We start from the raw sequence: 26,072 nt of genomic DNA, 5'->3' as shown, positions 1-26,072 counted from the left end.
AAAAATCTGTTTCCTAGGATTCCCTGAAAAAAAAGATTCATTGACTAAGAATAGTATGGCCTTTCCTACACCTGACGGCACAAGCCAAGCCCCACTCCATCCAGACAGGAGGAGAGAGACCCCAAGGGAACTCTGCAGCTGTGGCAGAAAGGAGGGGGGACAAATAAAAAGAGTCAGAGGCTGTGTGTGTGTGTCTTTTGGTTTTGTACTTGGGATTAAACCCAGGGTGCTCTACCACTGAGCCACATCCTCAGCCCTTTTCAGCCTTTTTTTATGTTGAGACAGGGTCCCACTACGTTGCCCAGGCTGGCCTTGAACTTTCGATTCTCCTGACTTTGCCTCCCAAATCACTGGGATTTCAGGACTGCACCGCTGCACCCAAAGTCCAAGTTTTGCAGATTAATTATAAGATTTCTTAGCTGGTAAGTGGCACAGCCTGGAAGGGCCTGGCTCAAAGCAGTCCTGAAATTCCCACTGTGGTCTGGAGGCCGTCCATCGCCACACACAGGACAGGTAGCTGGACCAGCCACTGGGCTAAGAGAGAAGGCCTTGAGCGTCAAGGGCAAACTGAGAACACAAGGGCAGCCACCTTCTGATGCAGCAACAGGGATCTGGAAGGTGGCCCAGGGCTGATCCCAGGAGGCTCACGGGTGATGGAGGTATGTCCAGCAGAGGCCAGGGAAAGCGGACTGGCTCCTCAGGTGGGGCTCAAGAGGCTCTCCGCAGGGAGCCGTGGGAGCAAGGACCAGATGCCTCTCTGGTCTGTGGCTGGAGTCCAGAGAGGCTGGGGTAAGGTCAGGGGTGCGGGAGCTCCAGGAATGTGGTACTTATGGAGTACCTGCTGTATCCAAGAGCTCTACATGTTATTCCATGTTCAAGGGAAGTGAAGGGGGAGAGAGTGCCGACCCGGGTCCTGGCACCTGAGCAATGTGCGCTGCTCAATGGAGCCCCTCCTCCCCTTGGGCCTACAAGGGTGTTATTAGCCCACACTCTGCAGAGGTGAGGAACCCAGAGCCAGAAAAACGTAAGGTCAAGGCTTCGCCCACTCTCTGGGGGCCTTGCCTGGTAAGTATCTGGAATTGTGAGGTGCAGGGGTGTGTGTGGGGGGGTGTTACTGCCTGTCCCCTCCCTCCTTATCCAGGCACCAAGAAGTCCAAGAGAAAAGTGGCCACCAGGGGCTGTAATCTCAGCCCTGCCCCTTCATCCAGGTCACCCTCATTCATGTACCCACTCCTCAGGGTCTGAGGACCCACCCAGGGGCAATCAAGACCCAAAGGGGATCCCCTCTGGCCTCGGTTTTCCCATCTGTGAAATGGGACCAGCCTAGCCCACTCCACGGGAAGGAGTTAAAAGACCTGAACCCGAGGGCAGGCCCAGGGCAGGTCAAGCCCTCAGAAGGCACTCCAGGAGGGCGGGGCCAACTGGCATTTACTCACCAGCCCCAGGCACAGAGCCTGGCACACTGGAGGCGCCCCATAAATGCTTGTTTGAGAAAGGACCAAACCTCAATAAATAACAGCTGTTGTTGATGCTGCTGAAGCTGGCGAGGGAGTGGGCTCTCCCCTCCCCCACCCGCCGCCCGGTCCCATGCCTCCCCCCCACGGCTCCTTCCCCTCGCTCCCACCGAGTCGGCCCCTTCCCCGTGGCCTCGCCGCTTGCATTTAAACTCCCCCACCACCCCATCTCCGCGGCCCTGACCCCCGCCCACCCGCTCTGCCTGCCGCCCCTCCCCCGCCGCCCCCTCCCCACGCCGCGCCTCCCCGGCCCCCCACGCGCCTCCCCGCGGCACCCCCCTGGGCAGGGCGCGGGTCGGGCGGAGCGCGGCGCTCCCGGGGCCCTGGCCGGGCTCCAGCCCGCGGCCCAGGCCGGGCGGCGGCGGCGCTGGCGGGCGGGGCTTCTGGCCGCGCGGTTTGGGGGTTTTTTATAACCCTGGCGGGCGGCTCAGGAAGTGCCGTCCCCGCGCCCCCTCCCCCGGCCACGCCGCCGCGCTCGCTCCCTCCCTTCCTGCGCGCGGGGCGGGAGACGGCGGCGGCCACGGCGGAGCGGAGGCCCCGCGGCGCAGGTAGCGGCGATCGCGCCCTCGGGGCGGGCGGCGGGCGGGCTGCGTGGCCCCGCGTGACTGCGTGTCGGGGGCCGGCGGGGTGGCCGCGGGTCGTGGCTCCCCGCGCTGTCCCGCCGCGCGTGTCGCGGCGGAGCGGGACGTCCCCAAGTGGGCGCCCCCGGGAGCCAGTCGGCGCCGGGGTTCGGGGAGCGCCGTCGGGTTTGCTGTGTGTGGGCGCGTGTCCACCCACGTAGGTGCCCAGGGGGTGCGTCCGCTGTGTGCGTGGGTGATGTCTTTGTGCGTCTGGGGGCGAGTGGCCGCGATGACCTGGGCGGGCTGTTTGCCTAAGTGTGAGTGTAAACCGGTGTGTACCCATAGGTAAGTGTCTTCTGTGTCAGTGTCCAGGCGTGTGTCTGGTGTGTCTCCAAGAATCTGTGTCTCCCTTGAGTGTGATATATAAATGCCGGTGTGTGTGTGTGTGTGTGTGTGTGTGTGTGGTTGCGGAGTCTAGGTTTGTGGGACTTGCAAGCTGGCCTCCAGTTGGTGTGTGTGTGTGTGTAAATGTGTGTACGTGTCTGCTCATAGGCCTGTGCGTCTGTCTCTGAGTCATCTGTGTGTATGTGAATTAGTGTGTGTCTGCATGCGTAGGCCGGACTGTTTATATGTGTATGTCTGTGTGTAAATGAGGGGGTAGGTGTCTGTGCACATAGGTCTGGAAGTGTGTAGTTGTGTCTGTTTCTCTTTGTGTGTGCTAGGGGTCTGAGTGTGTGTCTGGGACGAGGGGGTCCTCTGTGGGTCTGGTGTGCCGAGCTGTGCTGGCTCTGCAGGTGTGGTTGCCCTAGGGTGTGTGTGTGTCCCTGCCAGTGTGTGTTTGTGTCTGGGTGTGGGAGTGGTGCCGCCCACTTCCCCTGAGTTGGTCACCGACTCTCTCAGGGTGTCTCCAGGGGTCAGGCTCCAGACTCAGGGCCTCTAATTAGCAGCTGATCTTGAGGCCCAGCACCACCCGCTCCTCTGCAGGCTGCAGTCGGGCCTTTGTCTGCCTCCGTGCAGGGCTGCCTCCAGCCTGCCCAGCCAGATGTGCAGACTCAGAAGAGGCTCGCTGACCCGGGCCCACAGGCGCCTCTGCCTGCCAGACATGACCTCGGCCTCCACATGGAGGTCCAGTGGTGCGTTTGCCCCGGCCTGGTGTGGGAGGTCCAAGTGTGGAGCCTCAGGTCCCTCCAGGAGCCCTGGGATGGGACGGAGCCTCAGTTTCCGGGCTCTATCTACAAGGCATTTCCTCCTCCAGTGTTGGCCCCCTGGGCTGGCAGCCTCCCTCCTGCCTCCTGCCTTCTGGAGTAAAAGGCTTGGGGGGAAATGGCCAAGCCTGGGTGTACACACACACACACACACACACACACACACACACACACGAGGTCACACATATACACTTACAGGGTCACTTCCATACAGTAATGCGCACACACAGCCCCACACAGTCCTTGTAAAGCCCTTGCTGACTCCCTGTTGCCCACCAGGCTTGAGACCCCTCCTGACACCATCCCTGGAGCCTCATCTTCTCCCCCACACCCACAGTGCCCTGGACTGTCACACCTCCCAGCTGCCCCTGTCCCTGCCATGCCCTCTCCACACCCCACTCCTCCCCTGCCCAAGCTGAGTCCTTCCATCTCTTACTCCCCACCCGAGCCAGAGGCACAGATAGGCTGGGAGGTTGGGAGGTGGGGCCCAGCTTCAGAAGACAGCCACGAGGACTGAGGGGTGATCTGGGGGGAGGCAGGAGAAGAGGACCAAAGAGAGGTGCTCAGGAAGAAGATGTGGTACCAAGCCTGCGCGGTGCCGGAGAGGAGAGAGGCAGGGCCAATGGGAGGGACGGGGAGGTCCAGCTTTACTTGCGATGGCCCCATCTGGGGTGGGCAGGGGGTTACGGCAGGAGGGGAGTCAGAGCAGCCCAGCCAGGCAGGATCTTGATTCCAAGGAAGGAATAGGGGAGAAGACACAGGAAGAAGGACCTTTGGAGTTGGGGGTGCATTATGACAAGGTCCAAGGGGTGAGGAGGGCTCAGAGAATCCTCAGCCACCCTGAACTCTTCACCCAGCACATCACTGAAGACAGCCTGGTTCCTCTTTTTTGTCCCCCCTGCCCGGGCTCTGCAGAAAGAGCAGCTGAAACCCAGAGAGGCCCATGTAGAGCGCAGCTCAGGGAAGATCCGATCCACACGCAAGGGTTCTCCCCGCGCCACAACGGAACCCCTGAAAGGTAACAGAAAAAAACAAGAACAGAACAGAACATGGAAAAATGTCTGAGTGAGCACCCCGTCACTGGAGGGGTCCAAGCATCAGGGGGCATGTGGGCTTCTCCTTCAGCATCTCCGAGGAAACCTGGCTCCCCTCCCTCGCAGCCAGGCTGCCCTGTTTGGGGATCGACTCTCAGACTTGGCCGGACTGCAAAGAAAACAAGACAGTGTGTGATTAAGGGGGATTTTGCACGGAGGAGGAGGGCGGAGACAAGAGGGCGTAGGGGAGGAGGGCTTGGCACAGGGTGGTGGCCCAAAGTGGTGTCTGCAGCAGGCTGGCCTGGGGCAGAGGCCCTAGAAACAGAACTGCCCAGCAGGCCTGAATCTGAAACCAGAAGCAGGACCAGGAGCCAGGCTGGAAATGTGGGGCGGAGGAGAGACCTCGGAACCCGTGCGAGGGTTTCCAGCCTGCTGGTGAGGTGCCGTGCTACCCCCGGCAGAGGATCTGAATGAGAGGTGGCAGGGAGTTCGGGGGCAGGAGGCCCTCAGTATGCGCCTTGGCTTTCATCTGCACTGACCAGCACCCGGCCTTCCCTGCCCTGGCTGAGCCAGGCTCCTCCCTGCTCCTCCAGGCCTTCCCCTGGCCCTTCCCTGCCTGGTGCACCCTCTCCTGTCTCTTCCCACACTCAGCTTCTTCGCATCCTTCAGACCTCTGCTTCTGTGTCCCTTTGATTCTTTAGAGAGCATGTCACAGTCTGAACCTGTGTCTCTCCATTTACTTGTCTGTCATTTCCAGGAGGTCCACAGAGCCCCAGGAGGGGTGAGGGTCAGTCCATATAATGTGCAGCTGCCGTCCCCAGCCCCCTTCCCCAGCCCAGCACTGTCATTATCCAATAAAGGAATGGCTACCCCTTTCTGTGACCCTGGGCAATCTCTATCACCCCTCATTTACAAAAGGAGAGTGGGGAACGGGGACCTCATAGTTACTTCGGAAATGAAATGCCATGGTGTGCAAAGCCATGCTGGCACACGAGGGGGCGGGGGTGATGCGCACAGGGTCCTGGTCCCTGCCGGTCAGCTCTGAGTGTAGGGAGGGTGGGGAGTGGGACTAAGTGAGAAAGGACATTTGGGATCTTCACATGGGGATGTGCCTTGACCATCCTCAGGTGTAGGTGTGAGTGGCTGCAGGTGCCTGTCAATCTGGCAAGGGGCCTTGGCATTGGCTGTGCTGGGCAATAAGACCAGGTCCCCTCCTGCCCCGGCCCCCCTCCAGGAGCCCAGTGATGCTGCGCAGGCTGTGAACAGGGAGGGCAGCACTGCGGGGGCTGCCAGCAGCCGGGGCCGGGAGAGACATGTGGACACGTAGCCCCTATGGCTTCCGCCTGCCAGATCCTCCGCTGGGCCCTCGCCCTGGGGCTGGGCCTCACCTTCAAGGTCACACATGCCTTCCGATCTCAAGGTAGGAGTGGTCCAAGGGTGGTCATGGGAGCAGGATGTTAAGGTGGCCAGGGGGTCCTGGGTGGAAGGGCCGGAGTTCATTTAGGTTTAGCAGTCAGGGATCTGGATTTGGGAGTTGGTGAGGCCGGTGTCACCTGCTTTAGGAGCTAGGTCACAGGGTGAACAAGAGCCTCTGACCCTCACCCACAGATGAGTTCCTGTCCAATCTGGAGAGCTATGAGATCGCCTTCCCTACCCGCGTGGACCACAACGGGGCACTGCTGGCCTTCTCACCACCTGCACTCCGGAGGCAGCGCAGGGGCACGGGGGCTACAGCCGAGGCCCGTCTTTTCTACAAGGTGGCTGCACCCAGCACCCACTTCCTGCTGAACCTGACCCGCAGCCCCCGTCTACTGGCAGGGCACGTCTCCGTGGAGTACTGGACCCGAGAGGGCCTGGCCTGGCAGAGAGCTGCCCGGCCCCACTGCCTCTACGCTGGCCACCTGCAGGGCCAGGCTGGCAGCTCCCATGTGGCCATCAGCACCTGTGGGGGCCTGGTGAGCTGAGGATTCTGGGAAGCAGAGGGAAATGCCCACACTTTTTTGGAAGTTGTGAAAAATACTTCTAAATGTAGATCAGCCAAGGAATCATAGTGGGACCTTTTCTAAAGTAGTCAGAGCTACTGATAATCAATACTTTGGGAAGGTAGCTAAAGCAGTACTTAGAGGAGAATGAGTAGCCTTAGGTCAGGCTGAAGATAAGTGATGTGAACATCATCTCAAGAAATTAGAAAAGTAATAGTGAAATACACCCAATAAGATAGAAGGATTGAAATGGCAAAGACAGACTCGGGGCCCCAGGGACCTGAGAAACAAGAACCTGATCCGAGCTTTCTCTCCCACTTCCCTACCCCCAGCATGGCCTGATTGTGGCAGATGAGGAAGAGTACCTGATTGAGCCCCTGCAAGGTGGGCCTAAGGGTCCCCGGGGCCCAGAGGAAAGTGGCCCTCATGTGGTATACAAGCGTTCCTCCCTGCGCCACCCCCACCTGGACACAGCCTGTGGAGTGAGAGGTACACCTGGCTCTCTGGGAGCGGGCAGAGGGGCCACACAACATCCTTCCCTTGATCTAGAGGTCGGCAGCAGTGCGTTTTCATCCAGAAGGTCAGCAAGCAGCTCCCCACGGGGAAAGGGGAACTGTTGAGAAAAAGATATGGGCCTGAATTCTGGAGATGCACCCACCTGCAGGCAGTGGGGCAGCAGGATGTTGCAGCCAGGTATCGGGGCCTCAGACAGGAGCCCATCATGCCATCATCTGCTGGCCCAGCCGTAAGGCAGCCAGACAGGGGGCGGTGTAAAGCCGTTCCATCTCTAGGATTAGTGTCTAATCAGACAGTTAAGAAGTAGTGTGGTTGTATCAGACCCTAGAAGGGTTCAGTCAAAATGCATCAGAAGGCCTCAGGCATGTTCAAAAGGTCAGATTTGCCAGGCACGGTCATCTCAGCTACCTGGGGGGTGCTGGTCACAAGTCTGAAGCCAGCTTGGGCAACTTAGCGGGATCCTGACTCAAAATAAAAAGGATTGGGGATGTGGCTCAATGGTAGAGCACTTCCTAGCATGTGCAAGGCCCTGGGTTCCATCCTCAATGATTTACAACCAGACCAGTAGAAGAACAATTCACCACCAGACATCTAGAGAAAGGGAGAATAGGAAAACTATATAGTAAGTGGATATTTGCCAGCACAATTGATCATATAGTTAGAAAACAGATCGATGTTCAGTGAAAAGCACAAGAGCGAGGTGGTGAATGAGCTGAAGGATCTGACAGTCTGCGGATGGTACACCATGGCAGACATAAAACCACAGTCAGAGGTACAAGGAGAAAGTTGGGTAGTGTCACGATTTGGTCACTGAGACATTCTAGCTATAGTGTGGTCAGGCAGTTGGGCTGTTCTAGAGCCAGCCTGGCCTGTTGGCCGGTGCCTTGGTTGGAAAGTTGCTGTCGGAAGCCCAGGAAGTTACGCAAGCACCCGGTTCAGACAGCGCGACAGCCTGCTCCCTGCCCGCGCACTGGAGCTGCAGGATTGTCGGGGAGTTGTGCCATCATAACGGTTGTTATGGGACACTGGGCAGTTACTCAGCCAACCAGCTTGGTAGTAAGACAGCTGTCCTAGTGTTCAGGTAGCCACTTGGGCGAGGGGGTGGTCTGGTTGCCAAACAGCTGGGCTGTTGTACAACCAAACCATGGAGTTGTCATACTGTTATTCAGCCTAAGGGTTTGACAGAGGGACGGACAACAGCGGTGTCGGCCCAAACATTCAAGGAGTGGGTCACTTCAGAACCAGATAGAAAAAGGGTGGTGAGCAGCCTGTGGGGCAGATGGACCATCAAAGAGAGAACAGGCAGGAAAATAACTAGGAATTGTCCACCCAGACTGTTGGGCGGAGGCACAACCGAAGGGGCTTTGTAGACAGAGGTCAGCAGCTGAGTGTCCCATCAGCAACGGGGGCTTAACTGCTTCACTGGGCCCCCCCAGATGAGAAACCGTGGAAAGGTCGGCCCTGGTGGCTGCGCACCCTGAAGCCACCACCTGCCAGGCCCCTGGGAAACGAAACAGAGCGAGGCCAGCCGGGCCTGAAGCGCTCAGTCAGCCGAGAGCGCTATGTGGAGACCCTGGTGGTGGCTGACAAGATGATGGTGGCCTACCATGGGCGCCGGGACGTGGAGCAGTACGTGCTGGCCATCATGAACATTGTAAGTGCCTCCCCCTTCCTGGGCATGGGGCCCTGGGGACCGGCAGCCGAGGGTCAGGAAAATGGCTGTCACTTTCCCACTCCTAGTCCCTGATATGGGACCAGAGCAGTAGGATGGAGAGGGACAGGGTGAAAATCCAGGACTGCCATCAATGAGGAAAGGCTGGGAGCAGGTGGCCTGGAGCAGAGGCAGCCTGCAGGGACCTAAATCCCAGCTCCGTGGCATTTACAGCAATGGAGACTAAGGCACAGAGAGGTCAAGAGCCCTGCTTGAGATCTGACACAGGAGCCAGAACTGTAGGTCTTCTGGGCATGTAGGTCCTGCATCCATGGATTCGACCCTCCTCAGCTGTGTGCCCTCACTCAGCCAGCTACTGCACCCCCTGCCTGGGCTTACCCATCTGTAAAGTGGGACAATAGTGGCACCCGCTTCATAAGGCTAAGGTGGATTCAGAGAATTGATATGCACTTAGAACAGGGCATGGCACAGGGTCGGTGAGTGTGTGCTCTGTATAATAAGAAGCATGCAGCTTGCAGGTACTCATGAAGGTGAGCAGGACACTCGCAGGCACACATCTGTATGCATGCAGAGTTCTTGCACAAGCGTCCACCTATCAGTTCATAGGGGATGGCTTCCCTCACCCACGCTCAGATACAGCCATCCCTCGGTATCCACAGGTGATTGGCTCCAGGACCCCCCCCCCCAAGATACGAAAGTCCTGGTGTTGAAGTGCCTTATGTAAAATGTCAGGTGTGCATAGAACCTACGCACATCCTCCCAGAGACTGCAGCTCATCTCTAGATGACTGAGAGTGCTCTATACCAAGGATATGCAAAGTAAAGAGTTGTTGTTCAGGGAATCACCCCAAGGAGAAGAGTCGTATGTGTTCAGTTCAGATGCAGGTTTTTTGTTTTTTGTTTTTTGTTTTTTTTTTTTTTAATCTACTATTTTCTACCCATTGCTCTCAGTCCTGTGCTAGATCTCAGTCACAGCTGTTGACTTCACCTAGCCTCAATTTCCACAGCTGTAAAATGGGGCTACCCTGGCACCTACTGCAGAGGTTCATGGGAGGGAAGCCGTGTAGAGTGCTTGGCACGACGAGGGCTTGATGAATGGGGTTCTTGTTTCACTGAAGCAGAAAACAAGAGAAAGTTGAGCAGACAGATGAAGGGCCCAAATGTTGACATAACATCACCTCTGATACCATGTGTCCTGCCCCGCCCTGGGCTCCCCTCCCTCCCTTGGGCTTTCTGAGTTTCCTAAAACCAGAAAGGGGGGGGTTGTTTCCAGGCGGGACGATGATGACCCACACTCCACGGTCCCTATGCAGCCTGCCTTCCACCACTTGCCCATTTGCCCCGGGACCACTTCCTCCGCCCCTGACCACTGTCTCCGGAGTCTGCTGCCCTCACAGTTCCACCTTCCTATGTTGTTGCTTAAATTGGTACCTCCGACTGCTGTGGGATGAGCCAGATGTGCATATTCCTCGTCTGCCTCTGGGCAAAAACACTCAAGGCAGCCAGGTGGGGGGGTGAGCCGGGGTGAAAGGACAAGTAGACAGATAAGCTCAGACAGGATGTCACAAAGACAGGAGGCAACCCAGACGGGAATCCCACTTAAGGTATCGCCAGCTGTGTGTCCTGCAGCCTCTGTGCCCCGGTTTCCTCATCTATAAAGTCAGGATGAAATGGTTCCCAGTCAGGAAAGGACACGTGCCCCAGGCTGACCCGGGCCCAGCCACACCAGGGGCTTCACGAAAGCAAGCTGCCGTCGCTGTCTCTGCCTTCCGCTCTCCATCCCGGGCTCCTCTTAAGACTCCGTCTCTCTTGTTTCTTGGAGGTCAGGTTGCCAAACTTTTCCAGGACTCGAGTCTGGGAAACATCGTTAACATCCTGGTGACGCGCCTCATCCTGCTCACCGAGGACCAGGTGTGGGGGCGGGAGGGGACACCCCTTCCCTCCCAGGCACGCTGCCTGCCATGCCCAAGGTGACAGGCACCCGCGCCCCTCTCTCTTTCTGTCCCCAGCCCACCCTGGAGATCACCCACCATGCCGGGAAGTCCCTGGACAGCTTCTGTAAGTGGCAGAAATCCATCGTGAGCCGCAGCGGCCATGGCAACGCCATCCCGGAGACCGGTGTGGCCAACCATGACACAGCGGTGCTCATCACGCGGTGAGGGGCGGGGAGGACCCAGGACTTGGGCCCAGGGAATGAGTGGACTGAGAGACCAGCAGGGTCACATCTGCCGTGGGATGGAGGGGATGGGAAGGCTGCCAGGAGCCTGAGAATGTGGGGAGGGGGCTGCTGGGCCACCTGGGCCCTACGCACACACTCACTCACCCTCCCGGTCAGTAGGAGTCCCTCACGTACCCCAGCACCCCCAAGGCCAGCGGATTGGCTTCAGCTGTGTGCAGCATGAAGCTTGGGGTGAGAGGCAGACAGCGCCTCCCAGGCAGGACTCACCCCCCAGAGCTGGGCACCGTGGCGCTGGTGGCTCAGGGAGGCAGCCCTGTCCCCTCACTGCCCTGTCCTTCCACAGCTATGACATCTGCATCTACAAGAACAAACCCTGTGGCACACTAGGTACTGGAGTCCCGTAGATCCTGGGCCTCTGTGAGGGGGTCCCTGACCCTGGGGTGAGACCTGGCAGGGTGGCCGGGGCCGCCAGCACAGCCCTGGGCCGCCGGCCCGACCCCACGTGCCTGTTTCCCAGGCCTGGCCCCGGTGGGCGGGATGTGTGAGAGAGAGAGAAGCTGCAGCATCAACGAGGACATCGGCCTGGCCACGGCGTTCACCATTGCCCACGAGATCGGGCACACGTGAGGCCAGGGCACGCAGGAGAGGGAGGATGGGAGGAGCTGGGTGGGTCCCTCAGCGCCCCACGGAACCGACACCCCTCTCCCCAGATTCGGCATGAACCACGACGGCGTGGGGAACAGCTGTGGGGCCCGCGGCCAGGACCCCGCGAAGCTCATGGCCGCTCACATCACCATGAAGACCAACCCGTTCGTGTGGTCATCCTGCAGCCGAGACTACATCACCAGCTTTCTGGAGTGAGGATGGACCCACACGTCCCGCCCAGCGGGTCACAGTCACACAGGGGCAGCTGTGGCAATCAGGGCTGCTCCTCAGGGTCCCTGCCCAGCCAGGTGCGCCCCAGAGCCCCTGGCCTGCAGCCCCTGGGCATGATAGCTGTTTTCCTTCCTGCAGCTCCGGCCTAGGGCTCTGCCTGAACAACCGGCCCCCCAGACAGGACTTCGTGTACCCAACGGTGGCCCCCGGCCAGGCCTATGATGCAGACGAGCAGTGCCGCTTCCAGCACGGAGTCAAATCGCGTCAGTGTAAATACGGGGTAGAGAGAGCCTTCCTGCTTTCCTTCCTGGGAGGGGAGGGGGCCGCGGGGCGGGAAACCCCACCACTGGGCACCCAACCCGGGGAGTGGGGGGCGGGGCAGCCAGCGAGGGGAGGGGTGAGACCCAAGGGGAAGACAGAGGTGCCTGGGGTGTACAGTGCCCCAAACAGCCAACAGTAGGAACGAAAATGAGATGCCGATTCTGTGGCTCCCTGATTGGAGGGACCACCTTCTGTTCAGCACGTAAGTGCCACCCGCAGCCTGCAGCAGGACCAAAGGCCCAAGACCGCTAAGTGGGAAGTCTTAAACTAAACACCCAGACTTGACGAAAAGTCTCCCTAGGAGTGAACCACCTACCTCACTCAGAAAAGAGGCGGGCAGACCCTTCCAGGGACGCCCGGCCTTCCCTTCCCTCATCCCCACCGACCGTTCACTCCGTCTCCTGGCTGCTTGGCTGCTTGGTTAGACAGGCTCTGAGCTTCCTGACCACTCCCCACTCCCTGGAGGCTCAGACTCTCAAAGCTCCCTGCGCAGGAAGTGAGCTAGGGCTGGGCTCAGTGGCACTAGAATCTGAGCAACTCACAAGTTCAAGGCCAGCCTCAGCAAGTTAGTAAAACCCTGTCTCAAAAATAAAATAAAAACGGCTGGGGACGTAGCTCAGTGATAAAGCGCCCCTGGGTTCAATCCTCAGTACCAAAGGGGAAAAAAAGTGAGCTGGCCCAGTGGGGGGTGGAGGGGGGGGCCTGGATATCCTCAGGCGCAGCCCTAGTGACCCCAGGCCCAGCCCCAACCCTCCTGATGCTCCAGATGAAGGATCTGAGTCTGCCTGGCCATAGCCAAGATAATGTCCTGCCAGTGCAGAGCAGAGGGCCGGCAGCTGTCACAATGCCCTCACTTCCTCCCACTGCAAGACAAGGAGACAGATCCGGGAACAGTGCACATTTACTTGACAGTCTCTTGCCCTCCAACCCTCACTTGGCTGGTAATAGCCTCTAATGAATTCCTAAGAAGTTCTGAGGCTATGCCTGAATATCTACCATGTCCTAAAATTCCTAACAATGATAATAGCTGATATTTACTGGGCACTTACTATGGGCTGAACACATGATTATATATCATCTCACTTAAACCCCTCCCAATCCTTTTATCCCCAAGTTACAGATAGAGAGTCTGGGCCTAAGGAGAATGACTTACCCCAGGACATAGTTCAGCAGAGCTGGGATTTGAACCCAGGTCTCTCTAGACTCCGAATTTTATAAAGGGAGGTGGAAAGGGAGAGGAACTGTCAGAATATCAAGCTTGGGCTGGCACTGGATATAAGTTGAATTGAACCTTCCTTTCCTTTTTCAAAGAACATCTTTCTGGCCCTCCTGTCAAAGACAGGATTTACTTACAGCATGTTAAATGGCTGAGATATAGAAAGAGCTCAGCCTAACACCTGGGTCAGGGATCGTGTGCTCATTAGTCCCCAACAGCAGGGCATTTATGCAAGGCTGTCCGTCTTGTAGATGAGGAAACTGAGGCCCAGAGAGGGGAAATGTTTTGCAAGTCAGTGGTAGGACTGTCTCCCTGAGTGGCCTGGTACTCACCATATACGCCACAGTACCTCACGGGGAGAAAGTCAGAAGTGGGACTGGGGCTGAACTGGTGCAGCATTTTTAGAGATGGCCAGGAGGACACAAGCCAAGTAGGTGAAGCCAGACAACCAGGCTGAGTCTTCAGAAGAGGAGTGTCCTCTTTGTGAAGGAAGAAAGCAGGGCCTCTGGAGGTTTGAGGAAGCGTGTTTGAGAACAACTCATCTCTCAAGAGCGGACCCTAGTAGGGTACGGTCTTACATCATGCAGTCCAATCCCAAATCTGCAAAGCTTGGGAGGATTTAGTTCAAGTAAAGAGTTACAGAAGGAGTGGGCTGGAGGGAGTGAGATTTGGCAACACCTGAATCTAGTGGGGCTTCTCCCAGGATAACAACCTAGATGAAAGGTCAAAGCGACTCTCTGGTACCTGTCCAGCTTCCATGGTGGGGACCTGCTGTCAGTGCCTGGGCCAGCCCAAGCAGCCCAAGACAGGAGAAGGTGGTCCTAATTTTTTACCTGGGAGTAGAGAAACACCCCTGTGCCATCCTCTCGAACCTTCACCCTCCACAGTTTAAAAGCACCAGGGGTTTCTCCAGTTCAGAAGGGGGGACAAGAGAACCACCACCTGGAAAAAACAAAAGATGAGGCTTGACCAGAGCCACCCACCGCCCAGGCCTGGTTCCTCACAACCGCTCTGCCTACACTTCGCACACCCCATAAAAGAAGAGGGAATCCCTCCTGTCCCTTCCTAGCAGGTCCCAAGTTTACCCAGCCTCAAAGGTCTGGGTTAGTCTCCAGGCTGCCCCCTAGTAGTTCAGGGACCTTGCCTGCTGAACCTGGATTTTCTTCCGCTAAAATGGGGTTAATAATGTTCAAAGGAGATTGTGCCCCTCATCGGTGTTCCATAAGCACAGCTTACTGACAGAAGTCCCAAGCCATGCCCCCAAAGGGGCTCAGTGAGTCGGGAAAACTCAGGGGCCCGGCTCCGGGGCTGCAGTGAGCAGGACGCTGGGTCCTCCCGGGCCAGGCGGGCTGCGCAGGGAGGGTGTCGAGCCTGAGCGGGCACCTCGGCCCGCAGGAGGTCTGCAGCGAGCTGTGGTGTCTGAGCAAGAGCAACCGGTGCATCACCAACAGCATCCCCGCCGCCGAGGGCACGGTGTGCCAGACGCACACCATCGACAAGGGGGTGAGCGCGCACAAGGCTGGGCCCCGCCCCTCGGTCCATTTCCTGCGTAGGCCACGCCCCCGCCTTCTTCCTGCCCCCTCCGCCTGCAGGTCCCGCCCCGGTGTGGCCGTCCATCTCAGGCCACGCCCCCTCCGGCTTTTGTCTCCGTGCGAGCTTCGCCCCGCCCCGCGCTGGTCCTGTGCTTAGGCCACGCCTCTTGCTTGAGCGCTGTCTGGCTCCCTCGCCACGCCTCTGGCTTCTGCCGGAGCCCGGTGCTACCTGACTGGCAGCTTCTTCAGACCCCGCCACTGTCCATCCCCCTCCGCCCCATCCTTGAGGGACGGGGGCTTGTGTCTGGGTCATGGGGGAGTCGTGGGGACGGGGCCCTGAGCCCAGAGCCTGTGCAGAGCAGGACTCTGTCCTCTCCATCTCCCCCCAAACCACCACCAAAAAATCCCGCCCAGTGGTGCTACAAGCGAGTGTGTGTCCCCTTCGGGTCGCGGCCGGAGGGCGTGGACGGGGCCTGGGGCCCGTGGACCCCGTGGGGCGACTGCAGCAGAACGTGCGGCGGCGGTGTGTCTTCTTCCAGCCGCCACTGCGACAGCCCCAGGTCAGCCCTCAGGACCTTTTCCCAGGAAAACCGGGGACCCCTGCCCCCTGTCGCCCCCTGTCGCCCTATCTCTCTCCTGTCTCCCCCATCCCTTCCAGGCCAACCATCGGGGGCAAGTATTGTCTGGGCGAACGGAGGCGGCACCGCTCGTGCAACACGGAGGTGAGTGTCTGGGACTCACACTTGAGAACAAGGGGACACCAGCCCTCAACCCTTGGGAGCGGGGCTCCAAGTGCTCCAGCCGGCTGCCTGCCATCTCCTCGGGTACAATGCAGTGTGTCCCCTCCTTTCAACCTAGCTTCCCTCAAAGAGCCCAGCCACCCACCTCTGTCATCCCAGAACCCTGGCCGACTTCCTCTCACCAAATCTGGGGGGCCATCTTTTGTCTTCTGCTGTGCCTTTGTCTGACCAGAGATCTGCACACATCTTTCTGGCCTCTCCATGATCACACCCCTGAGGGGCTTCTCTCCACAATGTCTCTGCTTTTTGTTCCTGAAATGCTGGAGTTACTAGGGCTGGGGTCCTGTGTATGGATGAGTTTTGGGGGGACACACCCAGAGGCTTGCTAAAGAAGGTCATGTTCAGAGGGCGGGAAAAACTTCTGATGAACAGTGACCTTCCCAGACCTCCACCTGGGGATTCTCGAGTCCGCAGGAAATCCACACACCCTTAGCATTCATGAGGAACTCGGCACACGCTCGAAAGCCTGCTCCATTTATTCTAGGCTTCCTCTCTCAAGAAGGCCCCTGGTCAGAAATCAGAACCCAGGCATCATCCCAGCTCACCCCTCCCCTGTGATGACTCACCTAGACACTTGATGCCTAGCACAGGTCTCACCTGGACCATCCCAGCCTCCTCCCGGGCCTCCCTGCCTCCAGGCTCAATCTTCCAACAAATGCCTCTCTGAGTGTCACTTCTCTGCCCTAACTTCCTCCATCCAGGACTGTCCCCCTGGCTCCCAGGACTTCAGGGAAATGCAGTGCTCTGAATTTGACAGTGTCCCCTTCCGTGGAAAATTCTACACATGGAAGACGTATCGAGGAGGTGAGTTGGGAATCCCAGGGCTGTGGGCAGCGGAGTGAAGCTGTGGGGGCATGCAGCTGTGCATGGATGCTGAAGGCATCATGGGGTCTGCCTGGATCTCCCCCTCCCCAAGAAAGCAGAGTTCCTGGGATGTGCTGGGTGGAGGTTGGCCTGGGCACCGGGGGCCTCCACTCCCACTTCCCCGCTGCCCATGGCATTGGGTCTGGGTCTGACGGGGCCGTGCCCCCCAGGGGGCGTGAAGGCCTGCTCTCTCACATGCCTAGCCGAAGGCTTCAACTTCTACACCGAGAGGGCAGCCGCTGTGGTGGACGGGACGCCCTGCCGCCCAGACACAGTGGACATTTGCGTCAGCGGCGAGTGCAAGGTAAAGTGGTCTCTTGAGGAGAAGGAGCGGGCTGGTGGAGGGACAGGAGGGCATCTCCGTGATGCCCACCCGGTCGCTGCGCTCTCTGTGCAGCATGTGGGCTGTGACCGCGTCCTGGGCTCTGACCTACGGGAGGACAAGTGTCGCGTGTGTGGGGGTGACGGCAGTGCCTGCGAGACTATCGAGGGAGTCTTCAGCCCAGCCTCGCCTGGGGCAGGTGAGGGCTCTCAAACTCCCCACTTAGGTTTGGTGGCGGGGCCGGCCGGGGCTGACCTCACTACAGCCAAGATCAGTAACTTCTTAGACTCTAGGGGCCCCATGTAGTCCTGGGGGCACAAAATGCCCCAGATCAGGATCAGGAAGGGCCCTAGCTGCTGCCTTGGGCTCTGGTGCCCAGACCCCGCCACCAGAAGTCTCCGGGCCTGGAAACCCAGATCTCCTCGCTCTGCCGTCATGGGGCCCTCAGGCCGCGTCTGGCTGGGAAGAGGGGTCATTCTCCATCCTGTGAGCCAGAGGAGCTGGGGAGCTCTCTGTGCTGGCAGGAAAAGGCTTACTTGGGGAGGGGACCCTGGGGGGCGGTGAACACTCTTCCTTGCTCCTACTGGGGATAAGGGGTCCTAAGGAGGGGGAGTCAGGAAGCCTAGGAGGGCTGGGAAGCTGGGGGCTCTGCTGCAGGGAGTGTGGCGGGATGGATGATGGGGCTGGTCATCCGAGGCCACGCACAGACCAGCAGGAACAAGTTGCAGAACATGAGTGTCCTCCCCTGCAGGGCCCCAGTGGGGTTGTTTAAGGCAGCTGGTGTCAAGAATGAGACCATGTGGTGACATAGCTAAGAAGGGGCAGTGGAGATGGGAAGAAGAGGTAAAATGAAGATAAATCCAGACACCAGGGTGGTAGGACATGGCTGATCATGGATTGGGGATGTGTAGTCAGGGAGGATTTTCAGATGTCCAAGGGGACATCTAAGTGACCCCTAGTAGGCAATAGGCTGTTCCCAAGATGGAAACTTCCAGGGGAACAGGAAAGTTATTGAGTTGGGACACAGAGAGATTGAGGAGCCCAAGGGACATTGAAGTGCCATCTAGTGGGTCAAGGAGAGAGAGAGATGGAGACTGAGGGTCCTTAGGCCTGAAGACCTGATCGCAAACCCTGGGGTTCCACAGAGCCATGCAACTCCTCCTGCGGTAGGGGGTTGGGTTAGGGATGTTGAAACCTGCCAGAGAGGGAAGGTAGAGCTCACAGGGGAAGGTGTGGGGTCTAGCCAGATAGGCCAGGACTATGGAATGGTACAGGAGGGCAAATGTAGAGGGCTCCTAGGGCCCAGGTAGTCAGTGGTGAAACCTGCTGTAAACCTAGTTCTGAGTGCCAAAATTCCACCCTGTCACCCTGTGTGGCAGGGTCTCAGTGGTATCTGTAGGAACCAGGGGGCTGGATCAGATGATTTTGGTGATTAGAGGGGCAGGAAGACTTGGGTTCAAATCCACCCTAGGGAGGGTGTGGCTCAGTGGTAGAGTGTCTGTTATGTATGGAGCCCTGGGCTCTACCTCTATCCCTCCCGAATGTTGGGAAAAAAAAAAAAAAGTCCCAACTTAGACACTGCCTAGCTGTAAAACTCAGGCCACTTGCTTAGTTTCTGACCTTCAGTTTTGTCATCTGTAAAATGAGTGCGGTGACACGTGTACTTCACGGGATGCCCTCAGCTGGTTAGCAGCACCATTAGGGCCAAGGATGAGGGGGACAGGTGGGTGACATCAGACCTCTGCTGTCCAGGGTACGAGGATGTCGTCTGGATCCCCAAAGGCTCTGTCCACATTTTCATCCAGGACCTGAACCTGTCCCTCAGTCATCTGGGTATGCGGAGGGGGGGAGAGGGGGATTATGGGTCCACAGAGGTGGGTAGCCTGACTAGAGTTCTGAGCCCTCTGCTGTCCCCAGCCCTGAAGGGGGACCAGGAGTCCCTGCTGCTGGAGGGGCTGCCAGGAATCCCCCAGCCTCACCGCCTGCCCCTGGCTGGGACCACCTTTCACCTGCGACAGGGGCCAGACCAGGCCCAGAGCCTAGAAGCCCTGGGACCCATTAATGCCTCTCTCATCGTCATGGTAACATTGGGGTGGGGTGGGGGGTTACAGGTGCAGGAGAACATTAGCATTTTGGGGGGATGGAGACTCCACAGAGATCCTTCCATCGGCTGCTCCCTGTGCCCCCAGGTGCTGGCCCGAACAGAGCTGCCTGCCCTCCGCTACCGCTTCAATGCACCCATCACCCGGGAGGCCCTGCCCCCCTACTCCTGGCACTACACACCCTGGACCAAATGCTCAGCCCAGTGTGCAGGCGGTGAGGCCAGGGTGGGCCGGGGTGAGTGCGAGGCACCCAGCCTGCCATCCTCTGACAGGGCTGAGCGGGACTCTCCCCTCCCCCAGGCAGCCAGGTGCAGGTGGTGGAGTGTCGCAACCAGCTGGACAGCTCGGCAGTAGCCCCTCACCACTGCAGTGCCCACAGCAAACTGCCCAAGAGGCAGCGTGCCTGCAACACAGAGCCGTGCCCACCAGAGTGAGTGTCCACCTGGAGGCAGGGTGGCCTGGGGTGGGGCAGGGTGCTCCCTGAGGTCAGGAGGAATGTTCCCAAGGGGGTGGGGAGCAGGTCTATGCAGGACTGCAGTGACAGTGGACCCAAGGTCAAGGTCATGGTGCTCCTTAAGGTGAGGGCTAAAGCTGGATGGTTCTGGGGTCAGGACGATCATGCTGCACAGCCAGGGTAACAGTCTGGGGAATCAGGATGATGCATCTCTCTGCCCTCAGTCGGGGTGCCCAGTGATGCGATGCTCTCTCTAAGTGCATCTGGAGCACTTTGCGCCTGCCCTGCTCCATTCTGTAAGATGCTCACTGGCAGGACTGGCATCGGCTAGAACACGAGCTCCAGGGTTGGGGCCCCCTTCCCCAAATACTTGCTCAGGCCCCTCCTGCATCCCAACAGTTGGGTGGTGGGAAACTGGTCGCGCTGCAGCCGCAGCTGTGACGCGGGAGTGCGCAGCCGCTCCGTCGTGTGCCAGCGCCGCATGTCGGCCGCGGAAGAGAAGGCGCTGGACGACAGCGCGTGCCCGCAGCCCCGGCCACCGGTGCTGGAAGCCTGCCATGGCCCCGCCTGCCCTCCCGAGTGGGCCGCCCTGGACTGGTCTGAGGTCAGCTGCCCCTTCCCACCCGCCCGCACCCAGTCCGCTTCCGGGCAGAGAGCGGGCAGGTCCTGGGATGCCTGTGGGTGGGGCTCATTGAGGCTCTGTTCCACGGGCCAGGTACCCTAGGGGACCACCCTCGATTGGCTCAGTTACCTGTCTGTCCACTCCACTCCTCCCACTGGGTCAGCCCCTGCCCACCCGCTGAGCATAAAAATCTCCAACTACAGTGCACCCCAAGCTGCGGGCCCGGACTTCGTCACCGCGTGGTCCTTTGCAAGAGCGCTGACCAGCGGGCCACGCTGCCCCCCACGCACTGCCCGCCCGCAGCTAAGCCGCCGGCCACCATGCGCTGCAACCTGCGCCGCTGTCCCCCAGCCCGCTGGGTAGCGAGTGAGTGGAGCGAGGTAGGTGGGCACGCCCTAGGGGACTCGGGAGAGGGCAGGGCCAAGGGGCGTTGGCTCAGCGGCACCTCTCCCCAGTGCTCCGCGCAGTGTGGCCTCGGCCAGCAGCAGCGCGCGGTGCACTGCACCAGCCACACCGGCCAGCCGTCCCGCGAGTGCACCGAGGCTCTGCGGCCCCCCACCACACAGCAGTGTGAGACTAAATGCGACAGTACGCCACCTGGGGACGGCCCTGAAGGTATGTGGGCGACAGACAGAGGAGCACAGGAGAAGGCAAGGGGGTCCTGACAATTAGTCGCAGAGCTCCTGGAGCCCCTGAAATGCTCTCCTCTGTCGCTGCCAGGCCATCTGTCATTGTGCCCACCCTGCAAACACTTATTAGGTGTCACTGTGCTGAGCATTTTAGGCATTGACCCTCTGAGCACTCAGACTCAGCTCGTCCCCACACTCAGCCCGTGAGCTTTACCCTGTTCATTTCCACCTGTTCTCTCATTCACCTTGCATTTTTCCTTTAAATCAGAGTTTCGCAGTCTCAGGCACTATTGATGCGTTGGGCCAGGTGATTCTGTCCTGTCCTCTGTAGGATGTCTGCAGCATCCTGACCTCTCACTAGATGCCAGTAACAAACCCTCTCCCCAATTACGACAAGGAAAAATATCTCCAGATATTGCCTGCTATGGGGGAAGGGACAAATTCTCCTCCCCTTGAGAATACTGCTGTTATACCACAACTGTGTGTGTGTGTGTGTGTGTGTGTGTGTGTGTGTGTGAATGGAGATGGGAGGTCTCACTATGTTACCCGGGTTGGTCTTGAACTCCTAGACTCAAGTGATTCTGCCTGAGCCTCCTGAGTAGCTGGAGCTACAGGCAGGTGCATCTGCACCCAGCTGTAAATCATGTTTGTTTTTGTTTGCTTGTTTGCTTCTGCAGTACTAGAAGTTGAAAGCAGGGCCTTGAGCATGCTAGGCATGCCTTCTACCACTGAGCCACACCCCCAGCTCTTTTTAAATTTTGAGACAGGGTCTCAGTAAGTTGCCCAAGCTGGCCTCAAACTTGTGATCCTCCTGCCTCAGCCTTCCAACTAGCTGAGATTACATGTGTACGTCACCGCACCAGTTTACACATTTTTGATAGACAGCAATAGATTTCTTATTCCAGGCACTGGAGCCAAACTACAGAGGTTTGCCTCACACCACTGTGCCTCCATTTCCTTATCTGTCAAGGGGTATGAATGATGTCTTCACTTGGGCGGGATGCCTCATTAGGGAGATGGAACAAAATGATCAATGTGAAGCCCTTTATTAGGACAGGACCCTGCTGTGCTTCTGTGGCTGCTGTCCCGTGTCATGAAGAGAGATTGTTGAATACCATGAACATAAAATACACAAATGCCTGGAACTGTGGCCCAAGTTTATTAAACTTGGGAAAGGAGTGAGCATTGTAAACAGATATTCTCTTCTGGGTGGCATCAAAAAGATAACTGAATAGGAAATACTTTTCTGGTTAATGATGTATCCAAATCAGCCCCAACCCCTGCACACTCTAAATCCTCAAAACAGCCTAATGACATACGTACTCTTATAAGCCCCTTTTGACAATGGCAGAAACTGAGACATAGAGAAGCAAAGTCAGTGACCAGAACCCACAGTCCAGACAGTGTATGCACCCCTGCTGGGAGGGACACTAAGACCTGATTTCTCCTTTTCTCTCCCCCTCCACCCCTGCCCCCCGCAGAGTGCAAGGATGTGAACAAAGTCGCCTACTGCCCCCTGGTGCTCAAATTTCAGTTCTGCAGCCGAGCCTACTTCCGCCAGATGTGCTGCAAAACCTGCCAGGGCCGCTAGGGGGCGCGCGGCACCTGAAGCCACACCTGAGTGCAGGCTGAGGGGGTCTGGGCCAGAGAGGGCCGGAGGGGGCGGGAGCTGGGAGGGAAGGGTGAGATGGGGTTGGAAGTTATTTATTGGGAACCCCTGCAGGGCCCCTGGCTGGGCGATGGAGAGGGGCTAGCTACTCCCAGCCCCTCACGTAGTTCATACTGAGACCTCCTCCAGGGTGGGTCTGGGAAGGGGACAAAGGTCATTCCAGGGCCCTTTGCACTCACCCTCATGGAGTCCCCAATGCTCTCCCACCCTTTGATGGGAATATGTACTGTGAAGAGTGGAGGTGGGGAGGGGGTCTGCGGGTGCCCTGCCCCCCAGCGCTGGCCTTCCTGTCCACTCGGAGCTGGGGGGAATCTGTGTCTACTATGGGGGAGGAGTTCAGCACCATCTCCCTGATCCCCTCCCCGTTAACTGACCCCAGGGGAATGTCCACCCCAACCTCTGCTCTGCCTGCCCTGTGGGGACCCCAACATCCAGGCCACCCTCTTCATGGTGCTACAAGCCCTACCCTGGGGCCCACACACTCCTCACCAGGAAGCCCCACATAATAAAGTTCTGTCTTGTGTAAATTTCTGTGCGTTCCTAGATGTGTGTCGGTGTGCGCGAGTCCCGGCCAGCGCCTGCCCAAGACCAGAAGAGGTCACAGTTCTTCAGGGTCATCCACAATGAACTTAGGGGACTTTTACCAACCCAAACAAAAGCCCAGAATTCTAGGACATAAGTACAGCTTCTTATGGAGGTTCCCAAGGTCACACCCCTGATCACCCCAATGACGTAGGGTCCTCCTGCCTGTGGACCCATCAAGTTGCCCCAATTCCTGGAACTTGCTCAAGAGATTCAAGGAGAGACAGGCTCCTTCCCAAATGTGGACACTAGGAGACACCCCTCTGGACACCTAGGAGGGTGCATCAAAGGCCAAAGATGGGTTTGAACACAGGTCGCTGCCCCCTCAGCCACCTCCTTGTTGGATGAGGTGGGGAGGAGATTATCCCGGGAATTGTTATTTCCTCTACTAACAAGAGACCAGGGTGTGGTCTGCTGATTTTCCAGAGACCAAAGCCTGGGTCCAGACACTGCCAAGAGAAGGTACCCCATTTTACAAGAAGAAGATGGGAAATCATGTCCAGGAAGTGGCAGAGCGGGGGGCTGCAGGTCCAGATCTCACACCCAAAGTTGGAGGCTTTTCAGGACACCTGGCCCCGCATACCGTCCACCCCACTGCCCCTCCATGACAAAGCTGCATGGGCCCCGAGGGCTGTATGCAGGGAAGACCAGCAGAGGCTGATCTGGAAGAGAGTTTATCAGAGCAGGCGCATCTAACATGGCCCTTTCCCTAGTTTTCAAAGGAGATGAGTAATCCACGTGCTTCCAGATCACCCTGCAAAGGGTGGTCAGCCCTGCGGCCAGCAGACCTGAATGTGGCCCCTGTCCTTGAGATGGAGAAGCCCCCTGTCTGGGGTCTGGCAGTGGCTGTCCGTGATCTGGGAGGTGCAGAGGCTCGAGCAGCCGGCTCCCCCAGCTCTGCTCTAGAGCCCTTTCTCCCCGCCCTTGGGGCCCAGCTTCCCTCCCCCAGGGCCACGGCCCCTCCCGTCAAAGGAAGTGAGAGGGGCTGCTGTAAGAGGAACTGAGGGCCAGGAGCCGGTGAGGGACGGGAGCAGGGCCATGCCCAAGCTGCCCCCAAGAGCCCTCTGAGCCTGTGTCCCTGCCACAGCCCTTCCGGTGACCCCCCAGGAGCCGGACGCCAACCCCACCATGGTAAGTCCTCCAAGGGTGGGCTCTGGAAGTGGAGGGGTGGGTCAGCAGCCAGGTGGAGGTGCCCTGGAGATCAGCCTCGGAAGGTGAGGAATGAGGAGGACAGTGGCCGGCCCTTTGGGGTCCCTCAGTGCAGGTCAAGGGACCCCAGTCCCTTACCAGGCACAGGTTCCCATCTGACGATGCCAGGCTGGCTCTTGGGACCCATGGAACAGCAACAGGAGGAGAGACGGTGTCCCCAGGGAATCAGAGTGCAGGGACAGGGACCTGGTCCCTTCCTGGGGGACATCCGGGGAAGCCAGTGCTTAGCTCAGCTCTCATCTCCCCATGTCCCCTCTTCTCTCCTGGCCTCGGTGCACACAGATGTCATCTCTGGAGGGCTGGCTGTGAACGAGGTTCTTCAGGAGCGTTTCAGTTGGGACATTCAGAGGGCCTGTGGGTCTGGCTGTCTGAGTCCACCAATGGGGGGAGAAGCTGTGTCTCATGGGCAGGTGGGGGGGTAGTGACAGTGTGGCTGTGCGGGTGGCGGGTGGTTTGGCTGTAGTGTCTACAGAGGAAAAGGTGGGGAGATGGTCACAGTGTTAGTGTCCTCACTCGGAGCCACCCGCAGAGGATGGCCGCAGAGACCCCTGCAGACAGCCTGCGCACCGAGGTCAGGTGTGTTGGAGCGGTGACCCGAGGCCTTCCTGTCCAGCCCAAGCAGCCCCAAAACACCCAGCAAGAGGGAGCGCGCTGGCTCCACGGGCCTCCCCAGGTCCCAGCCCCAGACCTCCTCAGGCCACTTCAGCTTTCAGTTTTTGTCATTCTGTCAACGAGAATGCGGGACAGGGACCCGGGCAGGGTTCTTGGTGGTTGCAGAAAACAGCTGGGCAGGGCGAGGCAGGAGGTGGAGCGCGGGGCAGGAGCTGGGCTAGCCTGAGACCCTCCTGGGAGAGCAGGGGCGCGCCGGGCGTCACTGGCCAGGCATCACGGGCTCCGTGGCCCACAGCCAGGCCTGGGGACAGAGACGCTTCCAAGACAGCCGAGCCCGGGGCCGAGGAGCCCTGGTGGGCACTTGGCTCAGAAGAACACAGGAAGTGACTTGCTCCTTGGGAGATAGGACGGGGCCGAGTGGGAGGGGAGGACGAGGAGGAGAGGTGGAGGAGGCCACCATGGGAACGCCACCTCTGCCTGTGGGGGCTGGACTTCCCGCAGGGACACAGGACTCTGTTCAGAAGGTCTGTGACAGAGCACACGGTGTGCGCCCAGGACACAGTGGCCATTCCGGGGCGGGGCTCAGGTGCTTCTGGAGCCAGCCCCGGGAAGGGTGCGGGCGACCCTGGTCACTAGGGAGGAGTGGTCACCGTCGGCTGCAATGGCGGCTGTTGCTAACGGAGGCTCTTGTCTCTGATGTGGTGACAGGGGGTTAAGACTGGTCACTGGACTTTTCCGATGGACGTCTTAGTGACCCCTGGTGATGGATGGACCGACGGCAGTCTGGTTGCTGTTGTTGGAGCTGGGTGGTGTTGGGGTGTCCTTTGCTGTTTGTAGCTTGTTGCTGGGTTTGGGGGTTGGGGTGGTTTGGGGTTTGCCTGTTTTGTCATGATACTGGGGTGTGACCGCACCCCACACTGAGCGCCACCCCCAGGCCGCGCTGGTTTCTGGTGAGGGTGCTCCCACTGGTGAGTGGGCTCCGAGTGGGCCCTGGCGGGTCAGTGCTGCATCACGGTGTTGCTGAGGTGGCCGGCTGGGCGGCTGCTGGCCAGCAGTGTTGCTGCTGGTGGGTGGTTCCTGGGCTGGTGGGTGGTGATGGGGGCGGTGCAGAGGAGGATGGAACAGGTCCCTCCCGTTTCTGCTTGACTCTGGCTGGTGCTGGCACCGATGTCATTAGCAGTTTCTGTTTGACTGACTGTGGGCTGCGGGCTGGAGGCGGCAACTGGCTGGCACTGGTGGTAACAGGAGGCTAATCGTGGTTGTTTTAAAGGGACAGACAGAAAGCAGACCATGATGTGGCTGCCTGGTCTAGGGCCACTGGCTGTGGAGATGGACAGGAGAGACTGGAGCTGAGAGGGACCACAGGTGAAAGTCATGAAGACTGAGCCCAGCTGCGGGGCGGGGGGACGGCAAGAGCCAGGGCCAGGGAGGTGTTTGCTGGGCCTGGGCCCCACTCGAAGGCTCTTCTCCAGTGAGCAAGAGGGTGAGACCAGAGCTCCCCAGCTCTGGCCTCCATGTGGGGTGTCAAGTCCCCTGACCCTGGACCGTCTCCAGCAACCAGACAGACAGCCCCGCTCCAAAAAGATGGGGATCCCTACCTG

The 26,072-nt window shown here is 58.8% G+C and overlaps 2 protein-coding genes and 1 long non-coding RNA gene across 11 annotated transcripts in view; 2 read left to right on the top strand and 1 right to left on the bottom strand.

Moving 5' to 3' along the window:
* The first annotated feature begins 1,904 nt into the window (after positions 1-1,904).
* ADAMTS10 (ADAM metallopeptidase with thrombospondin type 1 motif 10) lies at positions 1,905-22,595 on the top strand. Of its 7 annotated transcripts, none has more exons than XM_081287480.1 (26): positions 1,906-2,062; positions 4,195-4,297; positions 5,548-5,733; positions 5,922-6,070; positions 6,628-6,784; positions 8,248-8,465; positions 10,310-10,393; positions 10,492-10,637; positions 11,005-11,048; positions 11,179-11,284; positions 11,372-11,518; positions 11,676-11,817; positions 14,470-14,577; positions 15,021-15,166; positions 15,265-15,328; positions 16,108-16,210; positions 16,441-16,574; positions 16,668-16,791; positions 18,345-18,425; positions 18,510-18,673; positions 18,782-18,908; positions 18,995-19,124; positions 19,548-19,752; positions 19,974-20,150; positions 20,226-20,385; positions 21,881-22,595. In XM_081287480.1, exons 3-26 carry the CDS (start codon positions 5,646-5,648, stop codon positions 21,988-21,990), a joined length of 3,114 nt encoding a protein of 1,037 aa, XP_081143606.1. In that variant the 5' UTR covers positions 1,906-2,062; positions 4,195-4,297; positions 5,548-5,645; the 3' UTR covers positions 21,991-22,595. The 7 variants fall into 7 exon arrangements, with proteins under 7 accessions (XP_081143605.1, XP_081143607.1, XP_081143606.1 ...); XM_081287478.1 differs by having other exon boundaries at positions 5,922-6,268; XM_081287479.1 differs by lacking the exon at positions 18,510-18,673 and having other exon boundaries at positions 1,905-2,062; positions 5,922-6,268; positions 18,999-19,124.
* LOC308645403 overlaps positions 11,824-26,072 on the bottom strand; it is a 43,106-nt gene continuing 28,857 nt past the window's right edge. Inside the window, exons 2-3 of the long non-coding RNA XR_014021196.1 lie at positions 12,168-14,016; positions 11,824-12,125 (exon numbers count right to left, since the gene is read on the bottom strand). This is a non-coding gene — a long non-coding RNA (uncharacterized lncRNA). The remainder of the gene's footprint in view (positions 12,126-12,167; positions 14,017-26,072) is intronic.
* MYO1F (myosin IF) overlaps positions 23,486-26,072 on the top strand; it is a 40,288-nt gene continuing 37,701 nt past the window's right edge. For 2 of the 3 annotated variants that reach the window (XM_081287477.1, XM_081287476.1), the window contains exon 1: positions 23,486-23,781. In XM_081287477.1, coding sequence (XP_081143603.1) covers positions 23,779-23,781 — 3 coding nt within the window. In that variant the 5' untranslated portion in view covers positions 23,486-23,778. The remainder of the gene's footprint in view (positions 23,782-26,072) is intronic. The other variant, XM_081287475.1, reaches the window with a different exon arrangement.

The sequence above is a fragment of the Spermophilus citellus genome, assembly GCF_964194105.1.
Source record: "Spermophilus citellus genome assembly, chromosome: 3".
Lineage (NCBI taxonomy): Eukaryota > Metazoa > Chordata > Mammalia > Rodentia > Sciuridae > Spermophilus > Spermophilus citellus.
This window is presented reverse-complemented; position numbering and strand designations above follow the sequence as displayed.

What these genes read in the sequence shown, in the direction of transcription:
- ADAMTS10 (XM_081287478.1), top strand. Translation starts at nt 5,646, where the DNA reads ATGGCTTCCGCCTGCCAGATCCTCCGCTGGGCCCTCGCCCTGGGGCTG. An exon ending in ACATGCCTTCCGATCTCAAG is followed by an intron (nt 5,734 to 5,921) that starts GTAGGAGTGGTC and finishes CCTCACCCACAG; the next exon opens with ATGAGTTCCTGTCCAATCTG. An exon ending in TCCTGCTCACCGAGGACCAG is followed by an intron (nt 10,394 to 10,491) that starts GTGTGGGGGCGG and finishes TTCTGTCCCCAG; the next exon opens with CCCACCCTGGAGATCACCCA.